General features: G+C 46.0%; 5 protein-coding genes and 6 non-coding genes across 12 annotated transcripts; 6 read left to right on the top strand and 5 right to left on the bottom strand.

The window, feature by feature from the left end:
• Window positions 1-1542: 1542 nt before the first annotated feature.
• On the bottom strand, window positions 1543-1614 carry Trnam-cau (transfer RNA methionine (anticodon CAU)). The gene has a single exon. It is a non-coding gene; the product is annotated as a tRNA-Met (tRNA).
• A 684-nt stretch (window positions 1615-2298) lies between these two features.
• Trnag-gcc (transfer RNA glycine (anticodon GCC)) lies at window positions 2299-2369 on the top strand. Its single transcript has one exon. It is a non-coding gene; the product is annotated as a tRNA-Gly (tRNA).
• Window positions 2370-3028: 659 nt separating this feature from the next.
• On the bottom strand, window positions 3029-3101 carry Trnak-cuu (transfer RNA lysine (anticodon CUU)). Its single transcript has one exon. It is a non-coding gene; the product is annotated as a tRNA-Lys (tRNA).
• A 619-nt stretch (window positions 3102-3720) lies between these two features.
• Window positions 3721-3794, top strand: Trnai-aau (transfer RNA isoleucine (anticodon AAU)). Its single transcript has one exon. It is a non-coding gene; the product is annotated as a tRNA-Ile (tRNA).
• A 1668-nt stretch (window positions 3795-5462) lies between these two features.
• On the top strand, window positions 5463-5536 carry Trnai-aau (transfer RNA isoleucine (anticodon AAU)). Its single transcript has one exon. It is a non-coding gene; the product is annotated as a tRNA-Ile (tRNA).
• A 1759-nt stretch (window positions 5537-7295) lies between these two features.
• Window positions 7296-8892, top strand: LOC128297306 (putative hydroxypyruvate isomerase). 2 transcript variants are annotated; one of them, XM_053032928.1, is made up of 5 exons: window positions 7296-7392; window positions 7510-7724; window positions 7801-7912; window positions 8229-8404; window positions 8476-8892. In XM_053032928.1, exons 2-5 carry the CDS (start codon window positions 7517-7519, stop codon window positions 8787-8789), a joined length of 810 nt encoding a protein of 269 aa, XP_052888888.1. In that variant the 5' UTR covers window positions 7296-7392; window positions 7510-7516; the 3' UTR covers window positions 8790-8892. The 2 variants fall into 2 exon arrangements, with proteins under 2 accessions (XP_052888888.1, XP_052888889.1); XM_053032929.1 differs by having other exon boundaries at window positions 7365-7373.
• Trnag-gcc (transfer RNA glycine (anticodon GCC)) lies at window positions 8073-8143 on the top strand. The gene has a single exon. It is a non-coding gene; the product is annotated as a tRNA-Gly (tRNA).
• A 161-nt stretch (window positions 8893-9053) lies between the features above and the next one.
• Window positions 9054-10489, top strand: LOC128309754 (gustatory and odorant receptor 22-like). The gene is made up of 2 exons (XM_053046219.1): window positions 9054-10295; window positions 10373-10489. Exons 1-2 carry the CDS (start codon window positions 9054-9056, stop codon window positions 10487-10489), a joined length of 1359 nt encoding a protein of 452 aa, XP_052902179.1.
• Window positions 10490-11687: 1198 nt separating this feature from the next.
• LOC128299443 (L-dopachrome tautomerase yellow-f-like) lies at window positions 11688-13119 on the bottom strand. The gene is made up of 3 exons (XM_053035412.1): window positions 12987-13119; window positions 12657-12898; window positions 11688-12602 (listed from the first exon to the last, which is right to left on the bottom strand). The coding sequence occupies exons 1-3, from the start codon at window positions 13117-13119 to the stop codon at window positions 11688-11690; spliced, it is 1290 nt and encodes a 429-aa protein (XP_052891372.1).
• Window positions 13120-13165: 46 nt separating this feature from the next.
• On the bottom strand, window positions 13166-15219 carry LOC128296692 (L-dopachrome tautomerase yellow-f-like). Its single transcript, XM_053032156.1, has 5 exons — window positions 15078-15219; window positions 14746-14999; window positions 13905-14480; window positions 13613-13804; window positions 13166-13525 (listed from the first exon to the last, which is right to left on the bottom strand). Exons 1-5 carry the CDS (start codon window positions 15217-15219, stop codon window positions 13376-13378), a joined length of 1314 nt encoding a protein of 437 aa, XP_052888116.1. The 3' UTR covers window positions 13166-13375.
• Window positions 15220-15696: 477 nt separating this feature from the next.
• On the bottom strand, window positions 15697-18296 carry LOC128299603 (L-dopachrome tautomerase yellow-f2-like). Its single transcript, XM_053035608.1, has 5 exons — window positions 18267-18296; window positions 17877-18194; window positions 17703-17808; window positions 16165-16823; window positions 15697-16083 (listed from the first exon to the last, which is right to left on the bottom strand). The coding sequence occupies exons 2-5, from the start codon at window positions 18186-18188 to the stop codon at window positions 15787-15789; spliced, it is 1374 nt and encodes a 457-aa protein (XP_052891568.1). The 5' UTR covers window positions 18189-18194; window positions 18267-18296; the 3' UTR covers window positions 15697-15786.
• Between the last annotated feature and the right edge of the window lie 823 nt (window positions 18297-19119).

The following is a 19119-nucleotide window of genomic DNA, read 5'->3' as shown; positions in this document are numbered from 1 at the left end:
ATCACATGCAGGGTCAATGGCTCTTGCTTTTATATTACACCTGACGAGACTGCATCCTTATGCACAATATGAAGGGACGTGGGGACGAAAGAGTTGTGAGTTGGGAGTTAAAATAAATCATTAATTATGCCTCCTCCCAACAAAACCAATGGCTCAGGATGGAGCCCCATTCATCGGCAACAACAACGGTAAGGAAATAAAAGATAAATACAACGGTCTCCCGCACAATAGCAACTGGACATCGAGCTCGAGCACGATAAGGGCGCACTGGAAGTGCAAACAGGAAACAAACAGCGATGGGTTTGGAATTAGAATATTAAATAGCGTCCGTTCGCTAGAAGTTATATAAAAAAAACCCCGATTGGCCGGTAGAACAACTCCCTTCAAGAAGAACCAGCGCACCTGCCTGCATGCGCCGGGGGGAGTACCGTGCCGGGTGCTTTTACGGAAATGGTCGGCAAGATCGTAAATGGCGGAAGGCATCGGCAGTTGTGTGCAGAGCACAATGGATGTAGTGTGACAAACGCTGGGGGTGGTTGTTTGAGTGCCCACACTTTTCCCGTCCTTTGCTGCAGTTTCCTTTTACGTTCGCTTCCCAAGATGGCAGTGCTTTCGGAGGTTGGGGCGACAGAAGCCACTTTTGGGCGACCGCTAGTATTCGCCGTAAAAACGGTAGCGAAACAACATTTTCGGAACGTTCTGTCGTTTGGTGAGAAATGCCACGCGGGCTAATGGGGAAGAGTGTGGCATTTCTTTATTCGCGGCGGATGTCGCGGTTTGAGCGGCTAGAGTTATATGTGAAGCAGAGGTAACACTTCCGCCTCATCCGCGACACCGGTGGCCAGGTGGATAATTTATACACCAGTGAGGACCGTTAGTTGGCAACTACTGCGCTCTCTAGTGCTACTTTTAACTTCTGTCCTATTCATTGCTAGCAGTTCTAGCATTCTTTAAATTCACAACTCGAACATGGCATGACACGACCATGCTACCCAGAGATCACCCAAAGGACATTGGAAGCAACACGAAAATGCATAATCGCCATTTTGGCCGTTCTCACGATCGTTGGTTAGACCGGATTTGGTCCAGCTCATAGAGTGCATCATAAATCTTCATCAACCACAAAACAACGGCTCAAACTTGATTGGTGTAGTTTCGGAATGAGGCTTAGACCAACGGGTAAGAACCCGATTGAAGGAAACGGATCCGTGCCTCACCATGAAATACACAACGAACAAGCTGGATGTGATTGCAAACACGGATTCGAAAGGCACTCTATACATATCATGAGTGATAAGCTGATTTGCAGGAAGATTAATGAATCTGTAAATGGATGTGCATAACTGGAGCTAATGGAAAAATTTCGCACAATTTGATAAACTGTTTTTGCACTTCCTATTCCAGCCTATGTATAGTGTTATGTGTTTCAATATGATTTACGAATTATGCAGGCAAAGACATAAATTTGTATACAAAAATGTAACGTCAAAAAAGGGACGCGACTAGTAAAAAGAAGTTGGGTGAGAAAAAAAAGCTTCGGGATAGCAGAACGTAGTTTCGATCTACGGACCTCTGGGTTATGGGCCCAGCACGCTTCCACTGCGCCACTCTGCTCTCGTAGTGGAGTGTGGTTTCAAAGCTGTATATAAAGATTTTTATGCTCTTTTTATTGATACTTTTATGAAAAAACTATTGTTATGATAATACTAGTGACAACAAACAAACATATTAACTGAAAGGTTATTAGATTGAGTATTCAATTGTTTTAATTGTGTTGTTTAACTGTTGATTTTTTTTCATTTTCTAATCCAATTTATTTATTACTCCAGGTTTTATACCCGTACATTTTTAAGATCATTTCAACTTAAACCAGTTTTTTTTGTTTAGTGTAATAGTATCAATAATAATAATATAATAATAATGTAGTATTGTAATATAATTCTTCAGTTTGTCTTCCTCGCGGGTTCACAAATAATTAATAATATCTATATCCTAAAATATCCGAAAACTTCAAGCAATCATTAAACAGCTAGGAAGGATAATGAGGAGACGATCTATAACTGATTCGAAAGGAGGACAAACTAAGATGAATATCTCACAAGTAGGAAGCAGAATTAAATAGGAACGGAATTAATAATATAGTAAAAGTAATAGCAATTATTATCAGTAATAGTAACAATAGCAATTGGGTTTGAAGAAACGAATCAATGTCATTAATCAAAATTATTCAAACTAATTAATAATTCGTTGTAATGTTGAGCACCACCGAATAATTTCCTGCCTGGCAACATTCAACAAGCATCGGTGGTTCAGTGGTAGAATGCTCGCCTGCCACGCGGGCGGCCCGGGTTCGATTCCCGGCCGATGCAATGAATTTCATTTTGATGATGAAAACACCACCCACCTTTTTTCACAAAGTCTACCAGGTGTTACCTCTTGAAAAGCATGCTCTCCTGGTATCGGCAATCTGAAAACAGCTGGTTTGTATGGAATTTCGTACCAGCCGACGGAAAGTTTGAGCGAAATGAAGGATGCTTTCCTGTTCATCCATCTTTCTTACACTAGCGATCGCTCTCACGGGATTGATAGTATGCAATGCAATAGTGATGGGCAAATTTAATCCACGCTTCAGGTGTCAGCTCTTGAAAAACATGTTCTCTTAGTATCGGAAATCTGAAAACAATTGTATGCGCGGCAACGGTATAGTGGTTTTCACAGTTGACCAGCTGATTTGGTCATTGGACAAATTTGTCAGCATTTTGGCAACTCTCGTGGCCCTGCACCTAATGGATCGAAGAATGGAGCATAACTGCTTGGATTAATCCTCCACTGCAATAGATACAAATAAAAAAAACAGAAACATATTCGAAACATAACACATCCACCATCACATACACACACACACAAATATTCCTCTCGCTCTCTATAACTCTGTCTCTGTACTCTCCCTCCACCTTTCCCTCCTTCCACGTCATCTCTTCTCATGCTAGCATAATTTATATATCATGATAAAGCAAAATATTTCACACGCCCAACGTGGGGCTCGAACCCACGACCCTGAGATTAAGAGTCTCATGCTCTACCGACTGAGCTAGCCGGGCCAGGTGAGAGAAGAGCTCAAATTGTGCTTTACAAACGTAACAGATACCTTAATTCGTATTCCATAGCCCAATAAGGACGTTTTCATACAATGTTATGATTTCTAAACGGAGTAATTTATTAAAAACCTATTCTCGCCATTAGAGACAAGCCAACAACTTATCCAATTCCACATTAGAGACTAATAGTTCTTTACTACGAAATTTCGGACCAAATTGTTTTTTATGTTATAGATTACTGCTTGAGTTTTACAATTGTTTACAATTGTTTAAGTTTTACAATTTGACTTTACTAATGGTTCGGTGCGTTTTTCACGCATAACACATCACAAATAAAATGAAATCTTTCCATGACGATTATAATTATAACCGTATCAACCGTAGCTGGAGTTTCTTTCTCAGCAATTAATTATCTAATAATTTTCTATTCGTAGCGAGAGGCCATGTGGTAGTGGCTTTGTTATGTGGTGAATATAATTGCATGCCATTAGTTATTTGGAAGGTGCTTAATTATTGTTAAAATTATCACTTACAAGTAATGCAGCATAAACGGGTCGTATTTAGAATATCATGTATGTAGCGTGCATTTGTGAAGCGGCGTTGTCCTCGGGCAGATCGACATGGCTCCATAGCTCAGCTGGTTAGAGCGTCGTGCTAATAACGCGAAGGTCGTGAGTTCGATCCTCTCTGGAGCCATCTTATGCTTTTTTTTTATATTGTATGAATTGCAAATGATCAATTATTTAACTATGATTTTATCTATATGCCGTTTATCCACATAGGTTTTATATTCTGTCGTTAATTTTCTTCCCGGTTTCTCTCTTATTCGTGGTGGCACATAACCGCTTCCGTAAGTCAACAAACATCGATTTGTTTTCCTTGCGGTACTTCCGGCTAAACACAGAAGAATCCCATTGTCTTGGGCAATAGAAAGCATACCAAAGGGTTAATCTCCGCATGGCAAACATATTCGCAACATTGTCCATCCACTGCACACGGAGCCGTTGTCATCTTTTCGTTTTTTCCGCTTTTCCGATGGCTTTTCTCCGGTGTCTAAAGTTTTCTGCACTGTGTACACAACGGTGGGTGCATGGAACTGTTTAGATAATTCTTCGCACGCGCCACACAATCGAACGCGAACGGCCGGAAACACTTCGTCAAAACATAACTGGCAACCAGTCGCATACGGAGAAAGAAACAAAGTCAACGCGATGTTTCCGGTGAGCATAAAGTTTTCATCATCTTCCCATCTTTCCCTTAGCCGTGTTGACAAAATGTTTAATTGATTTCTTCTCGCTTGTTCGCTACCCTTTTGAGATCCCCCTTGTTATATCCACTTCCTGTGTGTTGAAACTCCGCTCTCGGGCGTTAGGAGGTGTTGCTGTTGTTAATAGACTTTCTCTATCGATATTGTGTCTATTTCAAGGCGCTTTATTAAAATTCTTATCACACTCCTTAAGGCAACATGTAAACCTGTTCAGTACGATCGTCTTTTGTGCATAAATAAACGATATATACTAAACATCGACGTTTCTATTCGTTTGTCAAATCCTACGTTTGGTTCACAACGTAATCAACTCCCAATAGTCGCTGTTCTAACAGTCGTGTTTCATAATTTATGAAGTGATGAAAGGAATATGAAAATCGTCCGTTTGTTTCGGGGACCCCAATAAATTACCTGCCCGTTTGAAGCTACCTTTGAATGCAGCGTATTGAGTAGACACGGGACAAGGGTACTGCGACACGAAAACCCACATGCCCCGTATACCGGAAGAGGTAATAATAAATTCTTACTGTATATATTATGAGGCAAAGATGATATTGATAGAAAAGGGACTAACAGCATGGATTGGGAAAGGTAGAATAATTACGGACGTGTTGACAAGGTTTGATGTATTCATTTATTTTCCCACAGGGATCATTACTATTGAACAAGTGTTTTGTTTGATTTTCTTTTCTACTAACCGGTTGGCAGAAGTATGTGGCATGTCTTTTTCTACTAAATTCTATTTAACTAATAAAAATGTAAACTTGCTTACAAGATAAGGTTTCTTGTAAAGGTCAGATCGATGGACACCGCATGATTGAATTAAGTTTTTATCGTAAAAATACATACTTTTTATATTAGGATACATAATGCTGATAATTCTGAGAAACAAAAGTACAGAGCAAGAAATGTTTAAACAAGTGCAAGGAAAAGGTTCCACTGTCAGTGGGAAACCATTGTAAGCTAAAAATAAAGTTGTCACGCGTACAGGTGCTTGAAACATGCGCGCCTGGTATTAACTAGTGAAGCGCACCAAAGAGTGAACTCGACCATGGTAAATGAGCTATGATTTTACATGATTACGCACAGGGCATATCGGCTCCATAGCTCAGCTGGTTAGAGCGTCGTGCTAATAACGCGAAGGTCGTGAGTTCGATCCTCTCTGGAGCCATATGCATTCTTTTTGCTACTTACAACTTGCTCTCTCACTCCAAAAGATGCATATGTTCCTTTTTTACTAATTTCACATCAACATTCACTTGATAATTCAATGCTAAAATGGTGCTAACATTTCACAATCAAGCCCACCCCCATGTTTTATCGTAAGTAAAGCGCGTGTCATTCGATGCGTGGTCGCACAAGTGATTCGTAACTCAGCAAGAATGCAGCATTTATGCTTATGCTCATGCGGCTTATTCGTCGAACAAATGTCAATCGTTAATAGCCCTTTGCTAATTACTTAACGCATCGCCGAACCTCTGAGCGTTTCAGAAGAGAACAGACGGTTCTTCTACGTTCTTCCGCCCGTTGGTGGTTGTGGTTTGTACTATGTGTGCATAAATGCGTGTGTGCATAAATGCGTTTGATTCCAATTGCTTCTTTTACGTAAAGTCTTTGACATGTATTTAATAATCCGTAAATTAAATCCAACCTGGTCCTGGTCTAATGTACGCGGTGGCTGCATTTTGCTTGTGGCGTGGACTTCATACGGCACAGGTTGCGTTTGGACTTAATGGACGATTATTCATCTCGATTGGTCGTGCCATGCGTGTGCGTGTTGTCCCTTTGGTTACTTAACCATGAAATTAATGTGTCATCGGTATGCCGATAATAAGAAATATACTATTCAACGACGTTGTACCTGATGCATATCGTCTGTGATGTCACAAACAATATTATTTCTCACAATCGTGCTCAGTAATCTGCAAAATATCCTAAACAGATTATTTCTAAATTTACCTAAGCAAAAGAAGCTTGATAAACCTAACCGGCGAATGAAATGCAATATACTCTATAAACAATAATACACGCATTTGCTGCATTTTGTTGCTTGAAGAGTTCGAAAAAAATCGAATCGAAGGAGGTAGAATATAAAACTAAAAAAATATTACATTTTAAAGGAATCCATTTGGATTAAATTTACGAAAGAAAGATAATAAATAATCGTCAGAAGTCTTATTTAAACAAAATTTGAAGAAAAAATGGAAGTTTTGTTGGAAATGAAGGTAATTATAAAAAAATAAGAAAAAGACAACAAAGGACTACTTTATAAAAGGTTAACAAAGTTTCACTCCATTTAGATTAAGATTTCGTACTCCTAGAGTATAATAGTATATTAGTAATATAATTATGTAAACAAAAATTACTACTTAAAGAATGTTGAATTAGTGCATGACATCATTATTTCGTATCTACCATTGGCAATAGGTTAGTACAAATCATAGAATCTTGTAGTTCGTAGTAGCAGACTCCCTTACTGAAGTTATTTTTAAACCTGCTGCCACCCCCAGTTAACATGACGGTTTGTTCCTCGGTTGTTTCGATAAACTGAAGCGTTGTGTAGTGACGCTTTTAAGATTTGAAATTACGTGAATACGATGTGGCTCGCAATCGTTTATTGAAAAATATAATCAAACCTTAATTAATTTGTTTGCAAAAGTTAATTTACAATCAAGGAAATGTTCCACAGCAAGCTTTTCTCAATTTATCCGTCGCGCTTTCAACTCGCCAATCACAAAACGCTTCACATGGAAGAAACGCTTGCGCAAACGTCCCCCCACCCCCCCTTTCCTCCCCTCTCTCTTCCCAACCCACTTGCTCGTTCATTTATATGTCAAACGCAGCTGACGCATCGAGCATACTCGCAGCATCAACCCCCAACAACCGCTTCCACCCACAGCAGTCTATCACGGTGTTGTTTATCGTGCGGTTTAGCGATCGACTCTCTGTAAAACCGAGCCCCAAGTGGTTAAATTAATTTCACGAACCGTTGAGCATTTGATTGACGGGTACAGCAAAACAGAAGTGGTATGTTTTTTTTTGGGTTTCTGCCCAAATTATCAACCCCCACTGATAAGGGTGACAAAGTGGGGTCGTGAATGATTTACGGTGAAATTTCCATTTGATTGTTTTTTTTTCACAAAGCCTCGCGATGACAGGGGTGGCGCTACGGTTTAGTGCGAATTTGAATTTTATGTTTCTCGAAGCTGGTAGCTTTCTGGACCGATACCGTGCCGCAAAACGGGCCGGTTTCGATGGCGTCGAGGGACCGTTTCCACCCGCGGAAATTAGCGTGGATGAGTTGGTGGCGGTGCAGAAAGAAACTGGATTGAAACAGATTCTTATGAATATAGCCTTGGGTAGGTGGATGATTGCTGGAAAATAGAGTATGCTGGAGAGTGCTGTGTTTTCAAATGTGTTCCCATTTTCGTTTAGGGGATGTACCAGGCGGTCAGCTCGGTTGTGCTGCCCTGCCGGGATGGGAGTCGGAGTTCCTGGTAAATCTGAACCGTACGATTGAGTACGCCAAGGCTGTAGGGTGTAGGAAGTAAGTGTTTGCAGAGATAGTACTGTTTGTATTTGCATTTCAGTTTGCATTGTACTGAGCAATGATAAGCGAGAGGTGACTTTGAAGTGCATTGAGATTTCAAAGAAGGTTGGTTTTTGTTTACGCTTAAATGGGGCGTAAAACACTCTCCATGCACGAAGCATCGGTGGTTCAGTGGTAGAATGCTCGCCTGCCACGCGGGCGGCCCGGGTTCGATTCCCGGCCGATGCAACTAACCTCTCTTTTTTTGTTACCATTTTCGTACAATGCTTGCATTAATTTTTATGCTCCTTCAACTACTCCACGCTCTGGACAGAATACACATAATGGCGGGAAAATTGGATGGACCTGGGACAGAAGTACACGATCGGACGTATCTTGCCAATCTTCGTGTCGCAGCACCGATCCTTGAGCGCAACAACATTATCGGTGTGATTGAACCCATTAACAAACATTCTGTACCTGGGTATTATCTGGCATGTTACGATAAGGGTAGGTACTAAACCCTTGAATTAACCTTAAATCTTGCATCTTTACTGAGCTTCCATACTGTTGCTTTGCAGCCACCAAGATGATTACTTCCGTCGGTAGTGCCAACGTGAAACTGATGTTGGACATCTTTCATGCGCAGCATATACGAGGCGACATCACCAACAGCATCCGTGCCCTAACGTCTTACATCGGCCACGTGCAGCTGGCCCAGGTACCGGGCCGCAACGAACCAGACACCGACGGGGAGCTTAACTTCCGCTACATTCTGCACGTGCTGGCCACCGAGGGCCGGTATGCGGACGGTTGGGTTGGGTGCGAATATCGTCCACTTACCGACACCGCGAGCGGCCTCAACTGGTTGCGTGACTTCGGCTACTGGCAGTGACATTGCTGATGATGGTCCGGTTTGACGAAACGTCTCCGGGAAGGGTCATGGGATGTCAACATTATGCATAAGCAATGTGATCAAATAGACGGGACCGTGCACTTTGGGGTAGAAAGTTGTTTCATTATTTAGCGATTAAACGTATCGATTGCCAGTTGCGCGGTGGGTGTGTTAACCAACGTGGTTGCTCCGTATAAAAATGAAACACGGGAATACCACCGGAAGGACAGTCTCTCGGTCACTGCACAAAACCGGCACGGCACGATGGTTATCAAGGAAAGTGAGTTCGATGATTCGCTCGGGTACGCGCTGCTGCGCAGTGAGATGGGCACCGTGTGGGACACGTCCAAGGACGAACGAATGATCAACGGCACGATGGATCCGGAGCTGATCCAGCGTGCCAAGGAGCGGGCCATCCGGGCCCAGCTGAACTCGGCCGACGGCGACACGTGTGAAACGCACGATCAGTTCTACCGCGACCACAAGCTGCTGCTGGTGCTGTTCCGTGGGCTGGCCGTCATGCCAATAACGCGCTCCGTGCCGGGCCGCATCACATTCAGCTGGCGGTCGGCCGCATCCATCTACGCGTTCTGCTTCTACATCGTGTCCACCGTGATCGTGCTCGTGGTCGGGTACGAACGCATCAAGGTGTTCCAGACGACGACCAAGTTCGATGAGTACATCTACGGCATACTGTTCGTGATCTTTCTCGTACCACACTTCTGGATACCGTTCGTGGGCTGGGGTGTCGCCGGCCAGGTCGCCATCTACAAGACGATGTGGGGCGCGTTCCAGGTGCGCTACTACCGCGTCACCGGTACATCGCTGCAGTTTCCCCATCTGAAGCTGCTGATCGTTTTCCTCTCGATCGGGTGCCTCGTGTGTGCGATCGTGTTTCTGCTGTCACTCAGCTTCCTGCTGGAGGGTTTCGCCCTGTGGCACACATCCGCCTACTACCACATCATCACGATGCTCAACATGAACTGTGCGCTCTGGTACATCAACAGCCGCGGCATCCGGGTCGCCTCCTCCAGCTTGTCGCGCTGCTTCCGGCAGGATGTGGCGATCGAATGTACGGCCGCAATGATCTCACGCTACCGATTCCTGTGGCTGAACCTGAGCGAACTGCTGCAGGCGCTCGGGAACGCCTACGCCCGCACCTACTCGACCTACTGCTTGTTCATGTTCGTTAACATCACCGTCGCGATTTATGGCGCACTGTCGGAGATCATCGACCACGGGTTTGGGTTTTCGTTCAAGGAGATCGGGCTCATCGTTGACACGGTCTACTGCTCCACGCTGCTGTTCATCTTCTGCGACTGCTCGCACAATGCCACGCTGCAGGTGGCGCAAGGTGTGCAGGACACGCTGCTCAGCATCAACCTGCTGAAGGTGGACCAACCGACACAGAAGGAGATCGATCTGTTCATACAGGCAATCGAGATGAATCCGGCCATTGTGAGTCTCAAAGGGTACGCGGAAGTGAATCGGGAGTTACTCACCTCGGTAAGCATCTTGCATCACGTGCCCTCAGTGCAGTAATCTTCCTTTCTCACGCATTCCTGTGTTGTCTCCTTCCACAGAGTATTGCCACGATCGCTATCTACTTGATCGTGCTGCTGCAGTTTAAGCTGTCGCTCATCTCACAACAAATTCCGGCCGAAATCATCGAGAATGTTAAGCTTTTACAAAAACAGTAAACCAGAGTTAAGATAACTCAATTTGCGTTAGGTACTTGATTGTCCTTTACAATGAATTGTTGTTGTTTGTTAATCGTATAGAAACTTTGAGCTGGGCGGCTACATTCGCCTCTATTAAAAAGAATTCAGCGAAGAAAAGAAGTGTTTCCAGTAGTGTTGTGCTTAATGAACCTTTTGCCAAGAGCCATTCATAGGAATATTTACTTAGAAGTCTTTCAATTCTGAAATCGACACTCAAAAGAGTCATGAATCCTCAGAGCATGAATCTTAGAGGCATTTTAGAGGATATAAGAATCTTTGAAAAAGAGATTCGGATTCAATCAGTTTCAAGATTCATTCAGACTCATGAATTTGAATCAAACAAACCCAACATACTTCTTCTCCTTCTTGTCCCGCTCACAGTTGAGCACGTCATGCTGACATGGTCTGATCACCAATCCGTTCCAGGAATCTCGGTCCATGGCTGCTCTCCTCCACCCTTGGCTACACCCGATCTCCGACAAGTCCTGCTCCACTTGCCAACATTTCTGGTGCGACTTGAGTCCGGCATCCTTATCACGTGCCTCAGCCATCGTATCCCTTAGGCCTTCGCCATCGTCAGGATGTCTGCTCCTCCACACAGCTCAACTAGCTCGTGATTCGTTGGTCGGTTTGGTCTATTTGTCTCCAACAAACCCTGCCAGGTAGGTTCCGACGACATCTGTAACGAGGGTCCCAAGTCTGTAAAAGAGTATTCAGGACAGGATCTTACAGGCAGCATTCAGGACTGTGATGGCTCAGACGTTAGAACAGTCCAACCTGTCGCCCTTTTTGTACACACCCAGTTTTCACTCATCCGGTAGTTCTTCCTGTTCCCAAATCCTTACAATCAGCCGATGCACGATAGCGGTAAGCCTCTCCAGTCCCATCGTTGCTAGCGGACTTGCTGCATTTCAGCTGTTTGACTCCGCTGTTGGCTTCGTCCAAGGATGGTGGGGGTACTTCGCGATCATAGCGGCGAGAATCAGGTCTACAGCTTAAAAAAGCAACCCTCAAGATATGACTGCAGATGCTTTTGCTGTCTTTATTGATTAATGGACACAATAGTTGTATATATGCACCGTAAGCAAACACAAAATAAAAGCAATCTCAAGAGCAAATAAAAATTAAACGAGTCAGTTAAGATGCTTCACAGCTCCTCCTCCAAAACGAAGATTCTCTATGGAGCATTATCACACTTTGTGCCCCGGATAGCAACGGCCGGATCCTGTCGCCATAGGCGAAAATTGTAATCACTCTCATTCAGCCGCGAGTAGATCCAGATCGGTAGATTGTTGGATAACACCCACAGCATGCCGTCGCTGTCGCTCGTCAAGTCGGTCGGATATATAAGCTCCCGATTGTCCAGATGGACCACCGCGTGATTGCCCGCATCGAAGATGTGATTGGTGTTCCAGCAGCCGATCGAGTTCCGGTTTATCTCGGCGTAGAACAATACCCCGGTGCGTGCATCGTAGTGGTGCATGGTCGACTGCGTGTTTGCACCCCGGTCACCCAACGATTCGAACAGACCATCGTAATTCCCTGACAGTGCGATCCGTTTGTTCTGCAGCACGCTGGAAAACGTCCCAAACTCGGTGGTGCTTACCATCGGATGGTAGTAGACCAGCTTCGAACGGGCGAGCGTATCATTCTGTCCGACCGCCACCGAAAACACACCGTCATCCCACTCAAACCGTTGGCCGGCCACGTTCAGCGCGGTACGGTTCCGATCGTGCGCAAACGACGTATGATTGAACGACCACATGTCATTATCGCGCAAACTGTACACGTGGATGGCGTTTGCGGCCAGATCCGGAATGTAGGCGAATGCGCCGCCACAGTCGGACGGCTCAACGTCCACGGTGATGCTCGCCATTCCGACCCCTTCCCGTACGATCGAGTCCGGTATGGTGTAGCGTTGCACCAGCTGATCGCGGTTCAGATCGATGATCCAGATCTGGGGACGTTGCAGCTGCAGTCGATTGTCCGGGTACTCTAGCATGCCCGTATCAACAAACCACAGCCGTTCGCAGGCATCCACCCTGGTGCGATACACCGAAACCAACCGTCTCAGATCAGGCACATATTCCGGCTAAAAAGATCAGAACAGTATAACAGCAGGAGTAGCGTTTCCAACAACACAAACCTGCAGCTCGTTGATTGGGTAGGTCGGATAGGCTTTCAACGGTGGGCTACGATCACCGTGCGCCACCTTCGACAGATCGATCACGTTCAGTGTTGCCGGTACACCCGGCCTTCGACGTGGCACCGTGATAAACAGCCGGTTCCTGTGATGGGTGGCACCCATCGGAATGTTACCGTACGCTTGGAATGTTTCGTTCTCGGCATCTCCCAGCGTTCTAGGAAATACAATCGCACTGTTGCCGCCTGGTGGAGGAATCGCACAACAAACCCAATCACTGAGAACTCTTTTTCTGCCATAATCAACGAGCAGCGTTGTGTAATACGCACGCACCTTTACTGCGATCGGGAAGATCACTGTAGGACAGCTGTTTCCATTCAAACACTTTCTCGAACTCGGTAGCCTTGCCGTGAAACACCAGCAGTGCCCCCAACGTGGCAACGACAAACAAACGTCGACAGGACATTTTTAACGAACACATAAATAACTCCCTTTTTTGCCAATTTGGGAATGCCACTTTATTAAACCCCTTAAGGAACTGTGGTCCAGCAAGCCGTACGCGCTGATCGAAACTGGGATGTCTATCACAAAACCGATCACGTCAGATCACGTTAATCACCACACCCGCCGACTGGCTACGAACCAACGACGCTCCTTTACCCCCAACCAATACAGACAGGCTGCGAAGTGTGTATTTGTAGTGCGCTTTATCCGTTCATTGCCTATGCATCGGGTGCACAGATTGTGCCTGCGATTGCCTTCGCCGGGTTTTGCCGCCAGACGCGGAAATTATAGTCATCAGCGTTGAGCGACGCGTACAGCCACCTAGGCAATCCGTTCGTCATGACCCACAGGTCACCGTCGCTGTCGAGCTGCCCGGTGTGAGGGAAATGAGGTTATTTGGATTTCGGTTAGTTAGTGCAAGGTGTCGGGGAAAACGCCACACCGTGACCACTTACGGTCATATCCGAGGGGTAGATGAAGTTCGTATTGTCCAGATGGACGATGCCGTGGTTTTCGGGATTGAAGGGCCGCTTAGAGTTCCAGCAACCGATCGAGTTGCGGTTGACTTCCGCGTAGAACAGCACACCCGTCGGTGGATCGTACTGGTGGATGGTGCACTGCGTTTTAATTCCACGCTCGCCAAGATGCTGCCAGGGTGTGAAATAACCGAAATAAGTGTTACAAAACCTCGAAGAATTCCTCTTCAATATTGAGGAATAACGAATAAAATAACACAAACACACTTACAGTAAACAAATGATCGTATCCTCCAACTTTGGCAAGAGTTTCGTTTTGCAAGACACGCGAATTGGTCGTGTACTCGGACGTGCTGGCCATGGCGTGGAAGTACACCGTTCGTCCTTCCTCCGTCGACTGCTGTTGCGGACCGAGTGCCACCGAGAAGATGCCATCGTTCCAGCGAAACCGTACACCGGCTACACCGAACCCGGTCATGCGCGGATCGAACGAAAGGAACTCGTGCTGGAACTTCCACATCCGGTTTTCCCGGAACCCGTACACGTACAGCCGGTAGTAGGCAAGATCGGGTATGTAAGCGTACGCCCCGTCACAATCGTCGCCGTTGGAATCGATTGTAACGCTGGCCATACCGTGGCCCTCAGCAACGAGCGTGTCCGGTATTTCGAACTGGCGCACCTTTCGATCCTGCAGCAGATCGATGATCCACAGTGCGGGTCGCTGCACCTGCTTCCGGTGGCCGGGATATTCGAGATATCCCGTATCGACGAACCACATACGGTCGCAGCGATCAACACGGGTGCGATAGACGGAGATGAGCTTTTTCGGGTCCGGTAGGTAAGGGGCCTACATTGGAACAGTTAGTGGAGTGAGTTAGCAATATGCTACCAGTTGTTCATGCGAAAAGGCATGGAAGGAACTTCCAAAACTGAAAGCACAAATCTGCAATTCTACATTCTAAAACCGGCTTCTAATGTACACCATCATCAAACAACAAAAAAGCGAAGAGGAAACGACGATGCGACCAGTTTTTGTTGCACATCTAATGACTGCACTTGTGGAACGTTCCCTTCATGCGCAACAACCCCCACATTGTTGCGGAGCATCTTACCTTCAGCTCGTTGGTGAGCGCGTTCGGGTACGCAACCAGCTTGGGTGACTTTTCACCTGCCGGGACCTGATCCAGCAGGATAACGTTCAGCGTGGACGGAATGCCGGTACGACGCCTCGGCACGGTTATGAACACACGGCCCTTATGATGCGTCACTCCCATCGGTAGATTGTGGTATGGTGCGAAGATTTCGTTCAGTGCCGCCATTTCCGGCGCATCGTCCGGCATATCCGGGAAGAGCAATCGATCGGAATCTTTACGCGGCGATTGGAAGATGGAAACAGAACGTTACACGCATCCTTTAACCGATGTCTTCGTTAGCGGTATACTACCTTCGCCTAAATCACTGCTGTTAAAGTCTAACGACTTCCAGCGAAACACTTCCTCAAATTCATCTCCTTGAACGAAGCGGCACAAAGTCACGGTAATGAGCAGAGTGACGCACCGTAACGCGGACACACTTTTCTCACACATCCTATCGCCGATGCAGCAGAGTACGCAGTGCGCCGGCCAAGACAACCTTTTTCGCGGCCACCGATTCGCACTGAACCGGTTTCGTCATTCGATGTTATTGATTTAACAGTCGTTTCTTTCCGTTGTGGGTTTGCGGTTAGGGCAGTGATGTCAAACTCTGTCTAGCTCGTGAGCCTGGTTACATGCAGTGATGGCTAAAATGCAAGAATGCTCTGGATTTTGAAGCTTCACCAGAATTCCCCAGAACTTCCCAAGAATTCAAAGGCAGCATCTCACCCATTCTTTAAACAATATCATCAGGTATCTGATTCGTATTCAGACAACCGGAGAGTTCTAATTCTTGAAGTGCTCACAAATTCGCATGTTTGACAAGTCTGGAGTAGGGTGGGTAATTGCAAATAATCACCTATTCACATCCACCCTTACTCTGGTCCACATCCAAACAAAAAAGCAGTGCAGGGTTGTTTTATTGGTAGATGCGGAAAAGTTGACGCGGTTTATTTGATGCTCTTTTTCGTCGCGGACCCACCGGGACCGGCTAGTGGTAGTGGTCGTTTGATACCCGTATTACGGTCGTCGACCGTTTCCCGGGCGGCCGTGCCCCCAGCCACCATATGGACCACCGCCCGGTCCGTCCTTGTCCTTGTACTCGAAGAACGTTACACGATCATTATTGTTCTCATCTCCAAACCGTTGCCCGGTATGCACGTTCGGCTGGGAGGCTGGATCGCAAACGGTACCCTTGATGATCTGCTTGATGTTCGCACGCCACACGAAGAAATTGAAGTCCTCCAAGCTGAGCTGAGTGTACAGCAGCTTGATGATGGAGTTCGTCATGAACCATACGTAGCCGTTTTGATCGATCTACAAAAATGTACACGAGGCAATTAGCAAATGTTCGATACTAAGGTTCTTCGAAAGTCCTCCACACAACCTTCTACTCACCGACAGATCATTCGGGTACACAATATCACGATCGTTTTTGTACACGATCGCCATGTTTTGTGGTGCGAAAGGTTTCTTCGTATCCCAGCAGAGGATCGCGTTCTGCTGGATCAGTGCGAAGAAGATCACCTCCGTTTCCGGATCGTACGCGTGTATGCTCGACTGCGACTTGCTGCCACGGTAGCCAAGCAGCTTGAAGTCCGTACCATGCCAGGAACGCTGGGATGCGGTCTCGTTACGCAGGACCTCCGTCGACACGGTAAACTCGGAGTTACTGGACAGGGCGTGGAAGTACGCCGTACGGAACTTGGTGGCCGGATTCGGATTGCCGAGCGCGATCGAGAAGATACCATCGTCCCAGGCAAAGTTGATACCCTGGATCAGGTAGTCACCCTCGAGCGGGTTAAGGAAGAAGTAGTTGTGCAGGAAGCGCCACGCACGTCTGTTAGCATAGTCGTACACCACCATGCGGTACGTCTGCAGATCGGAGATGTACACGAACACCTTCTCGCAATCGGTCGGATCGACGTCGAGCGTGATCGACGTTAATCCGTAGCCAGTTTCGACCGCTTCCTTGGGAATTTCGAAGCGATGGATTGGCTGGTTGGTGGTAAGATCGATCGACCACACCGAGGGTCTTTGTACGACGGTGAAGTTGCCTGCAATGGAAAGAGAGGGAGAAGGAAGGACATTTTAATGTACGAATACAAGTTTAATCCTGATAAATGATTGATTCTCTGAGGTGCCTTCGTTGAAGTCGCCGGTCTTCTACCGGCGTGTTTCATCTTTCGTATGCTTCTTTGCATACGATGACATATTCTTGCATGCAATTATTCACAATTCGTATCTGAGGAAAGTTCCGTTTACGAAAGAAACAATCCTATCGAGTTCCTATCCCCGGATGACCTTGTGGATCAGTCGTACGTTACCGGTTATATTATACGATCGGGATTAATCATCCAACTCATATAAAAAGCGCCAGAAAAGAAGAGGTGTCTGCTAAAACGGAATCGAACAAGGCCATCCCAAAACATTTCGGGCTGGGTAACAGTGTGCACCCAAAACCTTGACCAGATTTTGTTTGTTTTCCATACCGCAGAGACATGCCCGAGATGGTTGGAAACACCCATCGTTCACACTTCGAACCTGTTCGTTTCGGAAACCGGTCTCCCGAAGTGATAAAGCGTTGTAACCGGTTTCCTCCATAAAACACCGCCACAAAACGTACATGTTTTGCAGGGAAATAACGTTCGATTCGGCGGAAAAAAGCCATCAAAAAGCCAATCTTTGTACAACAAAAAATATAGATTGGAAAAAGAAAACGTACCCATCTTGACCGCGTCTTGATTTTAGGTTGGGAGCGTTGTTGTCTACGGGGTGCGTTGATTATTGTGACCTTCGGCGAGAGCTAGGTTCATCGTTTTGAACCTAAACAACTTGATAACGAATGCTAGGCGTAGTGAATTAGGGCAAATATCCCAACAAATGCTCTGTATGTTGAAACATACATGCTCCGTATGTTACATTTTGAAACTTACCGGGGATTTCCATCATGCCCGTGTCGACAAACCACAGCCGGTCGCAGCGATCGACACGTGGACGGTATACCGTTACGATACGGTTCGCGTCCGGTTGTAAGTCCGCCTAGAGCCGTGGAACGGAATTTGATTAGCGTTCGTTCTGGTGCGGAACACAAAATAGGACCCACTTACCCGGAGCTCGTTGAGCGCAAAGTTGGGATACGGCTTCAGGATAACGTTCGTGTTGGGGAAAGGCGGCGAAATGTCGACCACATTCAGTGTGGATGGGATGCCCCAGCGACGGCGGGCCACGGCCACAAACACTCGATTCTTGTGATGTACAGCACCCATCGGGATGTTTCCAATCGGTATGTAACCATTTGGACGCTGTAACACTTCCGCCGGTACGTCGTACTCGACCTTCTGCCACTTCAATACCTCTTCTACCTGTCCGTAAGCCACTGCCACCAGGGTGGCCAGAAGGATCAGGCCCGCTTTCGCCATTTCTGCCTGTGAATGAACAGACGACCAACACTGATCACCACAATTCCTCCAACTTAATACTACTGATGCGACTGTTACCCGTCACTGATGGAAGAAATTAACACTGTGACCGTTCCGTTCCGATCACACTGTAGCAATGACGCTGTGCGACTTGGTAGACGAATAAATAGACTTCGCATCCAACGATTTTTTGTTGTGTTTTTAATCTCGTGCATCTTCGCTTTAGCCGGACCGGTTCCTATTTGTTCTCCCTCTACCAATTTTTATTATCTCGAGCGTTCCTTCGCCGACTCTCTCCTTTTGCCTGTTTACAATATTTTGTGGCGAGGGTCGCCTACGTTCAGAAGAAATTTGTTAAATTTGTTTAATTTCTGCCGGTTTCTTTTCAACGTTCTTTACCTGGGATAGGTAGACTCCTGTTTAGGATCGAGGAAAAAATGCTGCTGGTCAACAACCTGTTGCTGATTTCGTGTCTGAAGAAAACGCAGCTCGTGGAAGATGTCTACCAGAAGCGACAAATTCTGGACAAGTTTGAACTTTCACATTTAATCTGCTATTGCAAACGATGCCAGACACTCTTGGTCCAGCAGATGCAAAAGACTTCGAACATTTCCTATACCCGGGGTTAAGTTTTGTTTCTAGTTAAATTCTGCAACCGTAATTATTTCCCTTTTGCAGAGATAGCTTTATAACTGTTAGAATAAGTTGCTCTTCCTGAATCTTCTACAATTTTTATGGGAGAAGTTTTTGTGAGCAGTATTGAATGATATGTAATGGACTCTCAACTACTTTGCTATACTCGGATATTTTGTTGAAAAATATCTTCCTCTACTTCTTTTCTGGTACAATTTGGGACTCCTGTTTCCTGGACCATGTTTTCTTACTCCGCAGGTTTGAACAGAAGTGCTGATATATGACTAGCAGCTAGTGG

Source organism: Anopheles moucheti, chromosome 2 (assembly GCF_943734755.1).
Source record: "Anopheles moucheti chromosome 2, idAnoMoucSN_F20_07, whole genome shotgun sequence".
In the NCBI taxonomy this organism is placed as follows: Eukaryota; Metazoa; Arthropoda; class Insecta; order Diptera; family Culicidae; genus Anopheles; species Anopheles moucheti.
Note: the sequence above shows the minus strand (reverse complement) of the source record. Positions and strands in the feature narration are given on the sequence as shown.

What these genes read in the sequence shown, in the direction of transcription:
- LOC128299603 (XM_053035608.1), bottom strand. Translation starts at nt 18,188, where the DNA reads ATGGCGAAAGCGGGCCTGATCCTTCTGGCCACCCTGGTGGCAGTGGCT. An exon ending in TTGCGCTCAACGAGCTCCGG is followed by an intron (nt 17,809 to 17,876) that starts GTAAGTGGGTCC and finishes CCACGGCTCTAG; the next exon opens with GCGGACTTACAACCGGACGC. An exon ending in TGTACCCGAATGATCTGTCG is followed by an intron (nt 16,084 to 16,164) that starts GTGAGTAGAAGG and finishes ACATTTTTGTAG; the next exon opens with ATCGATCAAAACGGCTACGT.
- LOC128309754 (XM_053046219.1), top strand. Translation starts at nt 9,054, where the DNA reads ATGGTTATCAAGGAAAGTGAGTTCGATGATTCGCTCGGGTACGCGCTG. An exon ending in ATCGGGAGTTACTCACCTCG is followed by an intron (nt 10,296 to 10,372) that starts GTAAGCATCTTG and finishes CTCCTTCCACAG; the next exon opens with AGTATTGCCACGATCGCTAT.
- LOC128299443 (XM_053035412.1), bottom strand. Translation starts at nt 13,119, where the DNA reads ATGTCCTGTCGACGTTTGTTTGTCGTTGCCACGTTGGGGGCACTGCTG. An exon ending in TCTTCCCGATCGCAGTAAAG is followed by an intron (nt 12,899 to 12,986) that starts GTGCGTGCGTAT and finishes TTCCTCCACCAG; the next exon opens with GCGGCAACAGTGCGATTGTA. An exon ending in ACCCAATCAACGAGCTGCAG is followed by an intron (nt 12,603 to 12,656) that starts GTTTGTGTTGTT and finishes TGATCTTTTTAG; the next exon opens with CCGGAATATGTGCCTGATCT.
- LOC128296692 (XM_053032156.1), bottom strand. Translation starts at nt 15,219, where the DNA reads ATGTGTGAGAAAAGTGTGTCCGCGTTACGGTGCGTCACTCTGCTCATT. An exon ending in CAGCAGTGATTTAGGCGAAG is followed by an intron (nt 15,000 to 15,077) that starts GTAGTATACCGC and finishes CGCCGCGTAAAG; the next exon opens with ATTCCGATCGATTGCTCTTC. An exon ending in TCTACCCCTCGGATATGACC is followed by an intron (nt 13,526 to 13,612) that starts GTAAGTGGTCAC and finishes CACACCGGGCAG; the next exon opens with CTCGACAGCGACGGTGACCT.
- LOC128297306 (XM_053032928.1), top strand. Translation starts at nt 7,517, where the DNA reads ATGACAGGGGTGGCGCTACGGTTTAGTGCGAATTTGAATTTTATGTTT. An exon ending in AAGGCTGTAGGGTGTAGGAA is followed by an intron (nt 7,913 to 8,228) that starts GTAAGTGTTTGC and finishes CGCTCTGGACAG; the next exon opens with AATACACATAATGGCGGGAA. An exon ending in TCTGGCATGTTACGATAAGG is followed by an intron (nt 8,405 to 8,475) that starts GTAGGTACTAAA and finishes GTTGCTTTGCAG; the next exon opens with CCACCAAGATGATTACTTCC.